This window comes from Bos indicus x Bos taurus, chromosome 18 (genome assembly GCF_003369695.1).
Source record: "Bos indicus x Bos taurus breed Angus x Brahman F1 hybrid chromosome 18, Bos_hybrid_MaternalHap_v2.0, whole genome shotgun sequence".
In the NCBI taxonomy this organism is placed as follows: domain Eukaryota; kingdom Metazoa; phylum Chordata; class Mammalia; order Artiodactyla; family Bovidae; genus Bos; species Bos indicus x Bos taurus.
The window spans coordinates 17,737,984-17,752,270 of NC_040093.1; the positions used below are offsets into that span (position 1 = coordinate 17,737,984).

The 14,287-nt window shown below is 51.7% G+C and overlaps 1 protein-coding gene across 1 annotated transcript; it reads right to left on the reverse strand.

Annotated features, from left to right (window-relative positions):
- Window positions 1–1,807: 1,807 nt before the first annotated feature.
- On the reverse strand, window positions 1,808–13,798 carry KCNK6 (potassium two pore domain channel subfamily K member 6). The gene is made up of 3 exons (XM_027515937.1): window positions 13,457–13,798; window positions 5,908–6,303; window positions 1,808–5,746 (listed from the first exon to the last, which is right to left on the reverse strand). Exons 1-3 carry the CDS (start codon window positions 13,776–13,778, stop codon window positions 5,526–5,528), a joined length of 939 nt encoding a protein of 312 aa, XP_027371738.1. The 5' UTR covers window positions 13,779–13,798; the 3' UTR covers window positions 1,808–5,525.
- Window positions 13,799–14,287: the final 489 nt, after the last annotated feature.

Sequence of the window (14,287 nt, forward strand, 5' to 3'; positions counted from 1 at the left end):
AGAGTCCCATGGACTGCAAAGAGATCCAACCAGTCCATTCTAAAGGAGATCAGTCCTGGGTGTTCTTTGGAAGGAATGATGCTAAAGCTGAAACTCCAGTACTTTGGCCACCTCATGCGAAGAGTTGACTCATTGGAAAAGACTCTGATGCTGGGAGGGATTGGGGGCAGGAGGAAAAGGGGACGACAGAGGATGAGATGGCTGGATGGCATCACCGACTCGATGGACGTGAGTTTGAATGAACTCCGGGAGTTGGTGATGGACAGGGAGGCCTGGTGTGCTGAGGTTCATGGGGTCACAAAGAGTCGGACACGACTGAGCGACTGAACTGAACTGAACTGAAGTCTTTAGATGGGGCTGGAGCATTTGCATTCCAGGTGATGCTGATACTAATGGTCTGGGGACAACACCCTGGGAACCTTCCATACCTCCCCAGGACCCCAGGGAAACATCCAAACTAAACTGTTTTCCAGAGTTCTGCATAAACTGATGCCTGTTGTCCCTCCTGTCCACTCATCTGTTTCTCTCTGTGGTCCAAAGCCTAGTCTTGAGTATCCTTGAGAGCCAGTATGCTGGCTCTCCTCTGAACTGTGCACACACTATAAACCCCTTCTGGAATACCATTCCCTACTTTGTCACCACCTGAGCATTTTCCTTCCTTCATGTCTTGTCTGTGATACAGGAGCAGCCCTCATCCCTCCCCTGACCACACTAGGCTATGGCTGCCTGGGAATGGGTCTGTTTCCCACTGCATCACAGGCTCTGTGAGGGCAGGCCTGGGGCTTTATCTATCATTGTTGTTTCCAGTTCTGTGCAACACAGCACAGAATAAGTGTTCCATGTAAATAAAGAGCTGATGAAAGTCTGTGCCCCCCCACCCACTAGCCCATCCCCACAGACCAGGGAGGGTGACTTCATCTGAGGGAAGAAACTCAGCAGCTGTGCACCTGAGCCCTTCTAGACTCACAGAGGCTGAGAGACTGGGGTGTCCTCATGGTACCCCCTGACTTTGGAATATAACCACACCAGGAAAAAGTGCCTCTGTTACTGACATGCCCAACATATACCCTACAGTTTCATTTATGCTAGCAAAAGACTAGCAGCCACCCACATGTCCATTAGTGAAACATGGAAATAACTTGGACTTCCCCAGTGGCTCAGTGGTAAAGAATCTGCCTGCCAGTGAGGGAGACGCAGGAGACATGGGTTCGATCCCTGGGTCAGGAAGATTCCCTGGAGTAGGAAATGGCAACCCACTCTAGTATTCTGTGGGATGTGTGTCCTAGAGGAGGCACAGCAGACATAAAAAAGGATATAAGGGACTTCCCTGATGGTGCAGTGGATAATAATCCACCTGCAATGCAGGGGACACGGGTTTGATCCCTGGTCTGGGAAGATTCCACATGCTGAGGAGCAACGAAGCCCATGTACCACAACTTCTGAGCTGATGTGCTGCAACACCTGAAGCCTACAAGCTTTAGGGCCCGTGAGCCACAACTAATGAGCCCCTGTCCTACAACTCCTGAAGCCTGTGCTCTGCAATGAGAAGCCCACATACTGCAACAAAGGGTAGCCCTTGCTCACTGCAACTAGAGAAAGCTCACACACAGAAATGAAGACCTAGTGCAACCCCAAATAAAAACAAATAAAAAAAAAAGAAAAGGATATGAGACCTACTCTTGCGCCTCTGAAATGATCTCTGAATGACACTTGAGTTGGTAAAAAAAAAGCAAGGTGCAGAAAAAGAATATTAGAAAAGCATATAAAAATTATATATGCATATATGAGACATATAATATGAAAAAGGTACAGAAATGAGCCAATATTTTATTGAGCACCAGACACTGTTCTAAGAGATTTACAGATATTGCTTAATTCTCCAACAAGTCCATGAGGTAGGTGCTGTTATACCACTTCACGGATTGGCGAACAGCACAGGAAGGTGAAATGAGTGGCCCCAAACCACAGACTTGGGAATGACAGAGTTCAGATTTATACCCAGGGACTTTGCCTCCAGAGTCTGTGATTGTAACTACCCCACCATTCAGTACCACTTTTGCAAAGTGAAAGAAAACAATTAATGACACATGTATACACACAGGTATATTGCTGGTACATGCCTAGGAGACCTGAGAAAATCTGTCATCACAGCCCACATACAGGAGAAAGACTTATTTCTATTGAATATTCTTCTACTTTTTCCATTTTTAAGTGTGCACTTTTTTTTTTTTTTTTTTTTTAAGTATCTGAAATGAGCAGGGCCTGGTTTCTTTTAGAAGAAGGAATCTGGAAGGAGAAGTGGTGGGGAGCAGAAGCCAGATCACACAGGCACCTTCCTCCCTCAAGCAACTGCCTCTCACCCAGCTACTGACTTTAGCAGCAGGGTCAACAACTGTGCTGAGGAGCCAGGAAGGCTGGGAGACTGAGAAAGAACTAGATAGTGGATATTTCTGAGCCTGCATGTGGCAAGGTGACCAAAAAACCAAAAATCCTCATCTAAATCTCCGTCTTGCACTTCCTGTGTGATCTTGGATAAGTTGTTTAACCTCTCTGGGCCTCCTGTCTTCATCTGCAATATGGAGAATGTACATGACTTACAGAGTTGCTGAGAGCATAAAATAAATTCTGGTGTATCAAGAGCTTGGAACAGTGCCTGGCAGGTAGTAAATCCTATATAAGTGTTCTCTCTCGTGTTATTAAAATGATTTTGTGTGACTTCTTAGCATCATTTGACAGCGTTGACTTTTCCCTTTTTAAAAGTCTCTCAACTCTCACCAATATTTCCCACTCTCCTGGTTTTCCTACTCCTCTCTTGAACTTCCTTTCTGCCTCTTTTGTAAGTTCTTCTCTTTGGTTGAGGGGTCATTGCTCATCATATGGGACTATGTTAATTAGAAAAAGAAGTCCCCCCTGAAAACAAAAGAAAAAGAAATCCCCTTTGGGCATATTCAGCCCTGAACTTCAGCTCCAAGTTGTTTCCACCCTGCCATCCAGGCAACCCTTATGCAGGTCCCTACCTGCATAATTATACATCATCATCCTGGCTGACTAGTTTGTTGATAGCTCCCATTCTCCCAACTTTCTGCCTTTCTAATATAAGCCCAGTTTTGTTCAAGTATTTCCCAGCCTGCAAACTAAAACCTCAGCCCCAGCCTCAGTCCCTGGTGGCAGGGGGAATCCTGAGGAATTCAAGCTAATCATAGTGATGCCATGATCACTCTGGCCGATGATTGACTCAGGAGCCAATTTTGGTCAATGATTTGGAAGAGGAAGTCTGCTGGGAGACACTGGGAAAAGGTTTCCTTCTTTCCAAAGAGGCACCATGGGAAGATACACCCCTTTCCCTCTTCTTGCACTAAAAATTAACATGTCTTTTTGTGATGCCTGGACCTGTGGCAGCCACTTTGTGGCCATGAGGAGAGCCCATGTGGGAGCCAAGCCTTCAGCTGAGGGTAATAGAGCAGAGAGACAGGGAATCAAGGAACACAAGACCCTGTTGGAGTTGTGAACTGTGTCATACCCAGAGATCTCTCCAACTTGGGTGATATACAATATACAACCATCTCACTGCTTCAGTCAGTGCCAGTCAGGATTGTGATACTTGCAACCCAAATCCTTCCTTACTGATATATACGCTATGGCTGATTTCTCAAGGCTGGTCTTCTCTTCATTCCCACCCAGGGCTGTCAATACCCACCTTCATAGTCTTGGTTTCCTCATCTGTCTGCAGCCTCAACCACCCCCTAAGTCCTTGCTCCGAGGGTCCTGTGACTTCCTGCTTCCTTCTCCTGGGTGTCCCTTTAGCCCTTCACAGCCACCATTCCAAACAAGCCTCAACATCTCCCTACAAATTTGTTTTCTCGCAGGTCCCCGACCTCGGGGGCAGCTGAGCATTGTCGGACCTTCCCCTGGCCTTGTCCCTCCCAAGTCTGTAAGCCTTATGGCCCGTCCACCTGGCCTTCTGAGCATACCTTGACTTGCCCCCTCCTCCCCTTCCCTCAGCCTCACCCAGTCCCACTGTCTCCTGCTTCACTCCTGCCCCAGCCTCCCCTGGGCACCCAGCCTGCCCCCCGCCACCCCACAAACACACAGCAGCAAAAGCCCAAATCTAACCATGGCCCTCTCCTGCTCAGATCCCTTCCATGGCTCTCTAGTGCCCTCAAGAAAGAAGCCAAGTTCCCAAGATGGTCATTTAAGGACACTTACAATGTGCCCACATCCAATGATAATACTACATTATCTTCCTCATGTGTAAAGTACCCAGAACAGGGCCTAGCCAAAGAGATCATCCCAGAATAACATGGCAGGCTCTGTGAAACCATCTTTTGAACTATCATTATTGCCATTTTACTGATGAAGAAACCGAGGAAATAGGGGCAAAATGACCACCGAAAGACACAGGCAGGACACCGCTGAGTTGGGATTTGAGCCCAGACAGGCTGGCTCCAGCTGGAGAAGGGCATGGCAACCCACTCCAATATCCTTGCCTGGAGAATCCCATGGACAGAAGAGCCTGGTGGGCTACAGTCCATGGGGTCGCAAAGAATCGGACACAACTGAGCAACTAACAGACACAAGCTGGCTCCAGAGCCCAGGGGACATAATGTAATTAGTTCTTGGTAAACAGGAACAGCTGTTACGATGGTGTCTCACTAAAAGCAGTACCTTCCATACTGGGCTAGAATTCCATCTCAGCTTCCTGGAAGACTCTATTATACAGGCCTACCCCAGGCATATCCAAATATGTCTAGCTCCCTGGACACACTGGAGGAAAATGAGTCAGGTACACCTTCTTCCCCAGACTGACTACTCTTCAGATTTCAGGTCTGAGTGCAGTTGCCCCTTCCTCCAGGAAGCCCTCCCTGACCTTCCCGGCTGGATTGGGTACATTCCCTGTGCTTCCTCTACCCCAGCCCTGACCACCCTGCACCTTCCCCTGCCCCCACTAATGAAGTCCTGCCTGTTATGAACTGTCACTGTATGAGAGACAGGACAGCGAGCCCCATGAGAGCAGGGCCCAGAGCATCTGGAACACTGTGGTGGCCCCAGCGCTGCCCAGCACGGATTGGCACAGAGGAGGGAGTTTTGAATGAGGGAATATATTCTTCCCACTTGACCCAAGAGGTGAATCAAGGCTCAGAGGGGGCCAGTCACTGGCCCGAGGTGAAGTGATCAATCTAGCACCTGAAATGAGGTCTGAGCCCAGAGCCTGGGAGAATCAGCAAGTGATGAGTGGCTACTCGGGTGAGAGAGGCAGATGGCATGAGGCAAAGACTGAGAAATACAGAGTCGGTGAGAAAGTCAGGGACGCAGAGTGTGCGGGGAGGCGGGAGGAGGGGCAGGGGAAACAAGGTAGTGCTGCTTCCTGGATCAGGGCGGTGCTCAGGCCGGTCAAAGGGCAGACAGTGGAGGCAGGGCCTCAGGAACACCAGGGTGTGCTTGTAGACAGGCTAGTCCATCGGTTCCAGTCCCGAGGGCCCCTCAGCCGCAGGCCTGGTCTGCAGCTGACCTGACACTTGCCCCAGCTACCTGGGGATGGAGGCGTAGTCCACGTGTGAGCCGGCGGTGAGCTGCTGGTGTGGCTCGGGCTCGGGGCTCAGGATGTCCACCCGGTCATCTTCCTCCGCGAAGCTGGTGGGGCACGGAGTGGGCAGCAGGATGAGCTCTGTGAGGCCATGAAGGTCAGACACACGGCGGAAAGTCTGCACCAAGAGCACCATGGCGACCAGGCCCAGGAAGAGGTAGACTGCAGAGATGGCGGAGAGGCAATGAGTGGACCCAGACCGCCCACATCATGGCCATGGGGCTACGGGATCCCCCAGGATGGGGCTGTGATTCTCAATGTCCCATGGGGCCAGGTTACCCTCACACCAGCCCTCAGTCCCCAGCCAGCCTAACCCCACTCACCTGTGACTAACAACTTGTAGACGGCCCGGTAGGGCTGGCCGGGGGCCTCTCCCGGAACGTAATCACCCAGGCCGATGGTGGACAGAGAGATGAAGCAGAAGTAGAAGGCATCCAGGAAGCTCCAGGCCTCCTCAAGGTGGGCAAAGATGGCGGCTGGCACCAGGAAGCAGACGGTCACCGTGACCCCCAGCAGGATGGCCAGGTGCCAGCGGGCTGCCTTCCGGGGGGTGCAGCCCCAGCGCTGGCTCACCCAGGACAGGGGCGTGTGGGTGAGCAGTAGCGACAGGCGCTGGGCTGAGGCGGTCAGCAGCAGCATGGTGACTGGGACGCCCAGGAGCGCAAAGGCGATGGAGAAGGCCTTGCCCCCGTCGGTCAGTGGCGTCGTGTACCCATAGCCTGCGGGAGTCAGGGGGAAATCCTTCGGCCCACTCAGCATCCACTCTGGAGTCTGTGATTGCCCTAAACTGAAGACTAATTTCAGCCTCAAAGCCACCCCTCCCAGACTCTCTTATCTCCGGTGATGGCACCTCCACCCTCCCCACGGCTCAGGCTGAGAGCCTGGTGTCATCCTCCGCTCCCTTGTCACTCACATCCACTCTGTTGTCTCAACTTTTGCACAGAGCCCAAACCTACCCACTTTCCCCCTCACTCCACCCCAAGGCTTCCTCCTGGTCCTGTCTACCGGCAGCCTCCTCCCTGGTCTCCCTTCTCCCCCCATGCAGCCAGAGGGACCCTGTGAACTCGGGAGTCAGGTCATGTCCCTCCCCTGCTCAAGGCCCTCTTGTGGCTCCATCTCAGGTCAAAGTGCTTTGTCTGGTAACCCACGGACACCACACAATCCAACAGGGCAGCGCGCGCCCTGCAGGGGGTGCAGGTTCTCTCAGGGGTCCGGGAAGATCCCCCATGCTGCAAGGCAACTAAGCCTCTGCGCAACTGCTGGCGCCCACATGCCCTAGAGCCAGTGTTCCACAATGAGAAGCCCACACACTGCAACTAGAGAGTAGCCCCCACTCTCCTCAACTAAAGGAAACCCACGGGCAGCAATGAAAACCCAGGGCAGCCAGAAATAAAACAATTTTTAAATGGGTGTGACAAGCCCCACCGTGCTCTTGGAGGAAGGTCAGTATGGGTGTGAGTTCTGCAAACAGAAATACGACAAAAGGGAATTCAGGTGTTGGTGAAACTGGCTCACTTTGGCAATGCGTAATTTCCCAAATAAATCAGACCAAAGGGTCAGAGATATGACTGGGGTGGTAAGGGGTCTGATTCATGTTGACAGTAAAATGTCTTGCCCAAAAGACCACAGATCCAGCCTTGTGGTCCATAAGAAAGTGTGAAAGCATTGCCCATACGAGCAGCTTTCCCCTGAGCCCATCTTCCACACAAAAGGATCCCCTGACTCTGACTTTTTTTAAAAACAACAACAAAAAAGTATTTATTTATTTGACCGAGCCAGGTCTTCTTAATTGAAGCACGTGGGATCTAATTCCCTGACCAGAAATTGAACCCGGGCCCCCTGCATTGAAAGCGTGGAGTCTTAGCCACTGGACCACAGGGAAGTCTCCCCCTGGCTTTTATATAGTCAAAGGAATCGAAAGCAGGGGCTCAAGAGATACCTGCACAGCCATGTTCATAGCAGCATTCTTCACAATAGTCAGAAGGTGGAAACAACCCTTGTGGCCACCAATGGGTGAATGAATCAACAAAATGTAAGTGCAAACAATGCGATATTATTCAGCCTTTGAAGGAAGGAAATTCTGATACATGCTACAACATGGATGAATCGAGGATATTATGCTAAGTGAAAGAAGCCAGTTGCAAAAAGACAAAGCCTCTGCAATTCCATTTATATGTGGCACTTAGTGTAGTCAAAATCATAGAGACAGGGGACTTCCCTGGTGGTCCACTGTCTAAAACTCAGTGTGCTCCCAATCCAGGGGGCCTGGATTTGATCCCTGGTCAGGGAACTAGATCCCGCATGTCGCAACTAAAGATTCTGCAGGCAGCAACGAAGACCGAAGATCATGTGTGCCACAACTAAGATCTGGTTACAGCCAAATAAATGAATTAATTTTTTAAAATAATAAAATAAACATTAAACAAATCACAGAGACAGAAAGTAGAACAATGGTTGCCAGGAGTCGAGGAAAGGGCAAGTGTGGAATTAGCATATACAAGGGTATAGATTCAGTTTTGCAAGATCCAAAGAGTTCTGGCAACTTCCCTGGGGGTCCAGTGGTTAAGAATCCACCTTCCAATGCAGGGGATGTGGGTTCAACCCCTGGTCCCGCTGAGGGACTAAGATCCCACATGCCTCAGGGCAACTAAGTCTGTGTTCCACAACTAAAGAGAAGCCCCTACACCACAACAAAGACCTGATGCAGCCTAAATACATAAATAAATATTAAAAGAAGAGTTCTGGAAATGGGTGCTGGCACTGGTTGTACAACAGTATGAATATACCTAATACCACTGAACTGTACACTTAAAAATGGTTAAGATAGTAAATTTTATGTGTATTTCGCCCCAGTTAAAAAAAAAAAAAAAAAACTAGGGAAAAATAAAGGATCCTCTAGATCTTGTTGGATACATGGCTACCAGGAATAAAGACATTCCCTCTTCCAGTGCAGCTAGATGTGGTCTGGAATAATTTATGGCCAAGGAGATATAGATAAAAGAAGCAAGTAACTTCAGAAAGTGTCCTTAAAGATAGGGAGACGCCTATCTCCCTTCTTTACTCCCTCCTCCTGCTGACTGGATCACAGATAGGAAGGCTGGAGCTGAGCAGCCATCTGGGACCATGAGATGAACTTGGGAATAGAAACCGCGCCTGGCCTGAGAGTTATATTGGAACCTGAAGGTCTCTGACCATGCAGCACCAATCTGGTCTTGGACTGACTCCCTTGAATGTGAGCAAGAAATAAATTCCCATTGTATTTAAGCAACTGTTATTTGAGGTTTATCACTTATGGCTCCAAGCTTCATTAATACAAGGATTTTGATGGAGAAACTCTAGCAGCCTGGCTGAAAGGACAGGTTTGCAAATGACATGAAATTCTTATAAACAGAAAAAATCAGAGTTAGAATAGAGTTGGAGGCGGGGAGGGCGGGGCTTCCCTGGTGGTCCAGGAACTAAGACTCTGGACTCCAAATGCAGAGGGCTGGGGTTTGATGCTTGGTCAGGGAACTAGATTCCATATGCCACAACCAGGAGTTTGCATGCTGCAAAGAAGATCGAAGATCCCTCGTACCCCAACTTTGACCCGGGGCAGCCAAATAGATAAACAAATATTTTTGAAAAACTAGTGAATATTTAAAAAAGAAAGAAAGAAGAGTAGAATGTGGGCTATGAGCCTCAACTTGCTACTTCCAAGAGTTGAGTCCAAAGCTTTGTTACTTGGTCCCTGTGTGATATTGGCCAAGTGACTTCTCTCTGAGCCTGTTTCCTCAGAGTACTTGAAAATGGTCTCATAAATGATCCCTTCCTTGAGTACAGGTTGGGACAGGGCACCTAGCATAGTCATGGAAAGAGTCAGCAAGACTGTGATGCTTGCTCCCTCTCCGCATTCCCAGTTCCAAGTGGGCCGACTCCTCCAGCCCTGGCCTCAACTGCAGTAAGGCTGCCTGAACCAGCTCCAGGCCTCAGATCTTTCTCAGAAGACTAGGGCCTGTGACAAGCCCAGGAACGTTGTGGGAGAGGCCTCTCTGAATGTTGTCGGGTTTTCATTTCTCTAGATATATTCAGGGCTCCCGGCTTTGCCAACAGCACTAATGATAAATGAGGCTCTGTCAAGCTCAGTTATTATTACTGGCATGTCTCATGGACACAGCCTTCCTGCTTGACCAAGCTTGAGTCAGGCCCCTCTGAGTTCTCTTCATGACTAAGCCCGGTTTCAGCAGGAATCCTAAGTTAAGAATCTGTCTGCAATGTGGGCGATGTACGTTCAATCTCTGGGTCAGGAAGATCCCCCGGTGAAGGGAATGGCTACCCACTGCAGTATTTGTGCCTGGAGAATTCCATGGACAGAGGAGCCTGACAGGCTACAGTCCATGGGATCGCAAAGAGTTGGACGCAACAATGCCACTAAGTTTATTTAGGGAGAATCCCCCACACTTGACATCTGATCAAATTTCTCATTATCCACCACTTGTACTGAAGTCCTTGGCAGTCTTTAACAAGAATCCTATTAAGCCGATTTAGCAAGAATCCCCTTAGCATCCATGTCGCCTCTTAGTACTTTTCCATCCACTAGTCCCCTCCTTCTGCTCTCAGCTCTAAACCTCCAGCTATCTTTGCCATACTCTGAATTGAGGTCAATCTCTCTCCCCTATTGCAATAACTTACCATTTTTAAGGAATGTCAGACATTTTTTTACAATATTCGTGTATCACCCTTCATCATTCATGGTAGCCTAAGAAGTAGTGTGGTGCACTGGTTAAGAGCATGGGACTCTGGGGAATTCCTTAGTGGTCCAGTGATTTAAGACTCCATCTTCCAATGCAGGGGACTTGGGTTCGATCCCTGGTTGGGGAACTAAGATCCCACCAGCCACAGGGCAACACACCTCACGTGCCACAACTACTGAGCCTGTGTGCTCTAGAGCCCGTGCTTCATAACTAGAGACGGTCTAGTGCCACAAGAGAAGCCTGTGTGCTGCAACTAGAGAAAGACCATGTACCACAACAAAGACCCAGTGCATCCAAAACTTAAAAAAACATTTTTTTTATTTAAAAAAAGAGCATGGGACTCCGAGGCCTGACAGCCTTGGTTCAAACCTGCACTCTACACTTCCTAGCTGTGTGGCCTTGGGCAAGTTGTCCAACCTCTCTGGGCCTCAGATTCTATTGCTAAGAAACAGGACCACAAACAGCACCTGGCTCACAAGGCTTATTGTGATGAGTGAGTTAAAGTCCATACGTGGCGTGGTTAAGTCTTCTACCAGGTCTTCCTATTCCTGTGAAGTAGGGAATGTGATTATCCCCATTTTGCAGATGACGGAGGACACAGAGGACTAGAGATCAGCAGTGGCTGAACAGGAATCTGAACCTGTGCCTGCCTTGAGTTTGGCTTCTTCACCTATCCTGCCTGGGATGACTTCTCAGAAGGCAGGATCTAGGAGGAGACAGGGAGAGTGAAGCCCCGAAGCAGGTTGGGCAGGCCCAGCCAGCAAGTGGCCAGCGTCTGTGAGATCCAGCCCAGCTGCTGTGGCCGGGTTTGCTGGTCCACTTGACAGTGACAAAAGGCCCTCCCGGTGACAAATGGCAAAGGCCATTGTCAGCAGGGATGGGGAGTTAGGTGTGTGGGCTAGCTGAGCCCCAGACCCCTCCCCAGTCCAAATCCTAGGATGCTCAATTGCTAAGCCATGTCCAACTCTTTGCGACCCCATGGACAGTTGTAGCTCTCTAGGCTTCTCTGTCCATGGAATTTTCCAGGCAAGAATACTGGAGTGGGTTGCTATTTCCTTCTCCAGGGGATCTTCCCAACCCTGGGATCGAACCTGTATCTCCTCAGTCTCCTGGATTGGTAAGCAAATGCTTTACCACTTGAGTCTCCTGGGAAGCCAAATCTTAGCAAAGAGGCAAAGAGGAAGTTTGTGGGCTGGGGAGGGGTTGTGGGAGGACCAGCAGAGACTGACAAACAAAGGGATTTTCCAGGTCTGAGGAGCACTGAGGTGAGGGATTTCCCAGGTAGGGCTGAGGGGTGAGGTGTGTTGGTCCTACTTGAGGCTGTAGAAGTCCAGAGAAGGGGATCTGTGGGGTCCAGTTAGTAATCTGAAATCAGAGGCCAGTGTCCTGGTTTGAAACAGATCCTGGTTTGGGGCTGGGGTCCTGGGTCCAGAGGAAGAAGGGGAACAGGCACCAGTGGGATTACAAATGGGATTAGGAGGGGGTGGTTCTCAGGTAGAGGGGGCTTCTGAGCCCAAGGATGCCTGAGCCAACATGATGGGGGGAGACAATGCTAAGGGGATGATGGGAGGGGGCGTGTGTCTCATGTCCTGGCTCAGAGTGTCCAGGGTAGAAAGCGGTAATGGTCTTGAGTGAATAGTGGGGAGGGTTCTGGGGTACAAAGAGCCTGGAGCATCCTTGATGGAGGGAGAGTCCAAACCAGGCTGGGACAGAGTTGGGGCAAAAGGTCCCAGCTGTGGGTCTGGAGGAGACTAAAGGGGTCCCAGGTCCCAAGGAGGTTCCCTTTCTTGAGAAATTCATGGTGGACAGGGGGAGTCCAGGGGCAGGGGCAGCAGGTTCGGAGAGTAGAGTCCCTGGGCTGGTACCCTGGTTGGGGGGTGGGTGGATTCTTGTCTCAAGGATAGCATGTGTGACCAGCGTTGGGGTCCCAGGTATTCTGGGGCTCTTATAAGGAGTATCAGGGACCAGAGATTGGTGACAGTCTCAGCTAAGGTTGTCACATTCAAAGAGGCCCCTATAGAATTCCCTGGTCGTCCAGTGGTTAGGACTCTGAGCTTCCACTGCAGAGGGCACAGGTTAAATCCCACATGCTGAGTGGAGAGGTCAAAATAAATAAATAGAGGCCCCCGTGGGAAGTCCCTGGTCTGAAAAACACTAGGGGTTTTTGCTGGAGCTGTCTTGGGACTGGAGGAGTGGAAGTCCTGGGTGAGGACCTTCTGGTTAGAAAGTCAGTGGTTCTTCCTGGAAGGCGCTCAAGTTCTCTCCCACACTTCCACAGCTGAGAGCTGCAGAATTGCAGGGGTGTCCCTAATGGAAGGAAAGCCCTGCATTGAGGGCTCCCCCAATACAAAGGAGATGCCAAGAAGGAGTGGGATGTGAAGAGGGGTCTTGTGTCTAGAGTCAGGGCTACCTGCAGGGAAGTATGACAGTGGTCAGGAGGAGGGCAGGGGCCCTTGCTGGGGAGTGGTCTAGGTCCAGAGGGGTGGAAGTCTGAGATGGATTCCCTGGGTCTTTGCTGAGGGATCTCTACTGGCAGTAAGGTCTTTAGTGATGGTGCCTGGAGAGGGTCTGGAGATTCAGGGTCCTCACTGGGCCACCAGGGCCAGGAGGAGACTGGGGTAAGGCTTCTGGAAGGACACATCCCAGAAGGATGTATTTGCAGAATCAGCAGACAATGTTGGAGGGGATGGAGGTCTGAGCCAGAGAGAAGGGCTGAGGTCCTGGGTGGCTAATGGGGAGAGGGTCTCAGGCAGAGGGCCCTGGGTTCTCAAAGGAGGTCTCTGAGGATTGTTCTAGGCCTAGAGGGGACTAGACCCAGGTCTCCAAGGTAGTTAAGGCAGAGAAAGGGAGCCCTAGATGCTTGCCCGAAGGTACTTTGAGGATGGCCCCGGACCCCAAGAGAACTGTGGGACTTCCTACTGGGAGGAAAGGTCTGGATGGGGACTCCCCAAGGTGGAGGATCCCACAAGTGTGGGTCCCTGGTTCTCATCAAGGGGTTTTGAGGGCATCCTGGGTTCAGAGTTGAGACTGATCTGCTGGGATCGGGGTATTTCGTGGTGGCTCTGGGGTCCCTAGGGAGGCGAGGGGGAGCGGGGGGTCTCGGGTCCTCGTGGGCCGGGGGCTCAGGGCGGCGCTCACGTACCCACGGTGGTGACCAGCGTGCTGGCGAAGAAGAGAGCCGAGGCGAAGTCCCAGGCGGGGTCCGAGGCATTGGCAGACCCGGAGGCATTGGCGAGCGCGGCGCGCCCCAGTCGTCCGGCCGCCAGCACCCGCTCCACGAAGGCGTCCAGGGCGGGGGCGGCCACACACGGGCTGCGCCGCAGCAGCTGCTGGCGCAGCATCCGCAGCTCGGCTCGGAGGCGAGCCTCGTGCGGCCCCTCCAGCCGGGCTACCAGCAGCGCGCCCAGCACCAGGTACGCGATATATACTGCCAGGGCGCCCGCCAGGAGCGCACCCCGCCGCATGGCTCAGCCGGTCGGCCCGCCTAGCCCCCCGCCGCCCCGCTGACGTGGCCCCCGCCTCCCGATCGTCCGGCGCCGGGCTTCAGTTCCGGGAGTGCTCGACGCGCTGCCACCAGCTACCCAAAGAGGAAGAAAAGAAAAAAGGGGAGGGGCCGAGGTGGAGGAAACTGAGGCACGCCCCACCACCAGGTGTGGGCACCGAGGGGGAGGAGCCCAGCGCTCCCGGACCTAGGAGACCGGCAGGGTGCTCCCTCCCCCGAGCGGGCGGCTCCCTGTGCCAGAGAGAATCCGAAAACTCCTTTACGCCCGCGGACCGAGGAGTCGCTGCCCGACTGCGCCGCACCCGGGCGCTTGGCTGAGGGGCCAGAGGGACAAACTGAAATCCAGCCCTCCATCCATTTGTCAAGTCGTGCGTTCTGGAGTGGGAATGCATCCACCTGGAGGGGACGCCACAAAGGGGGACACCACAGGGCCAGGTGTCACCTGTGCCTTCACAGACGGGATCCTTGCTG

What these genes read in the sequence shown, in the direction of transcription:
- KCNK6 (XM_027515937.1), bottom strand. Translation starts at nt 13,778, where the DNA reads ATGCGGCGGGGTGCGCTCCTGGCGGGCGCCCTGGCAGTATATATCGCG. An exon ending in CACGCTGGTCACCACCGTGG is followed by an intron (nt 6,304 to 13,456) that starts GTACGTGAGCGC and finishes TGACTCCCGCAG; the next exon opens with GCTATGGGTACACGACGCCA. An exon ending in CTACAAGTTGTTAGTCACAG is followed by an intron (nt 5,747 to 5,907) that starts GTGAGTGGGGTT and finishes CCATCTCTGCAG; the next exon opens with TCTACCTCTTCCTGGGCCTG.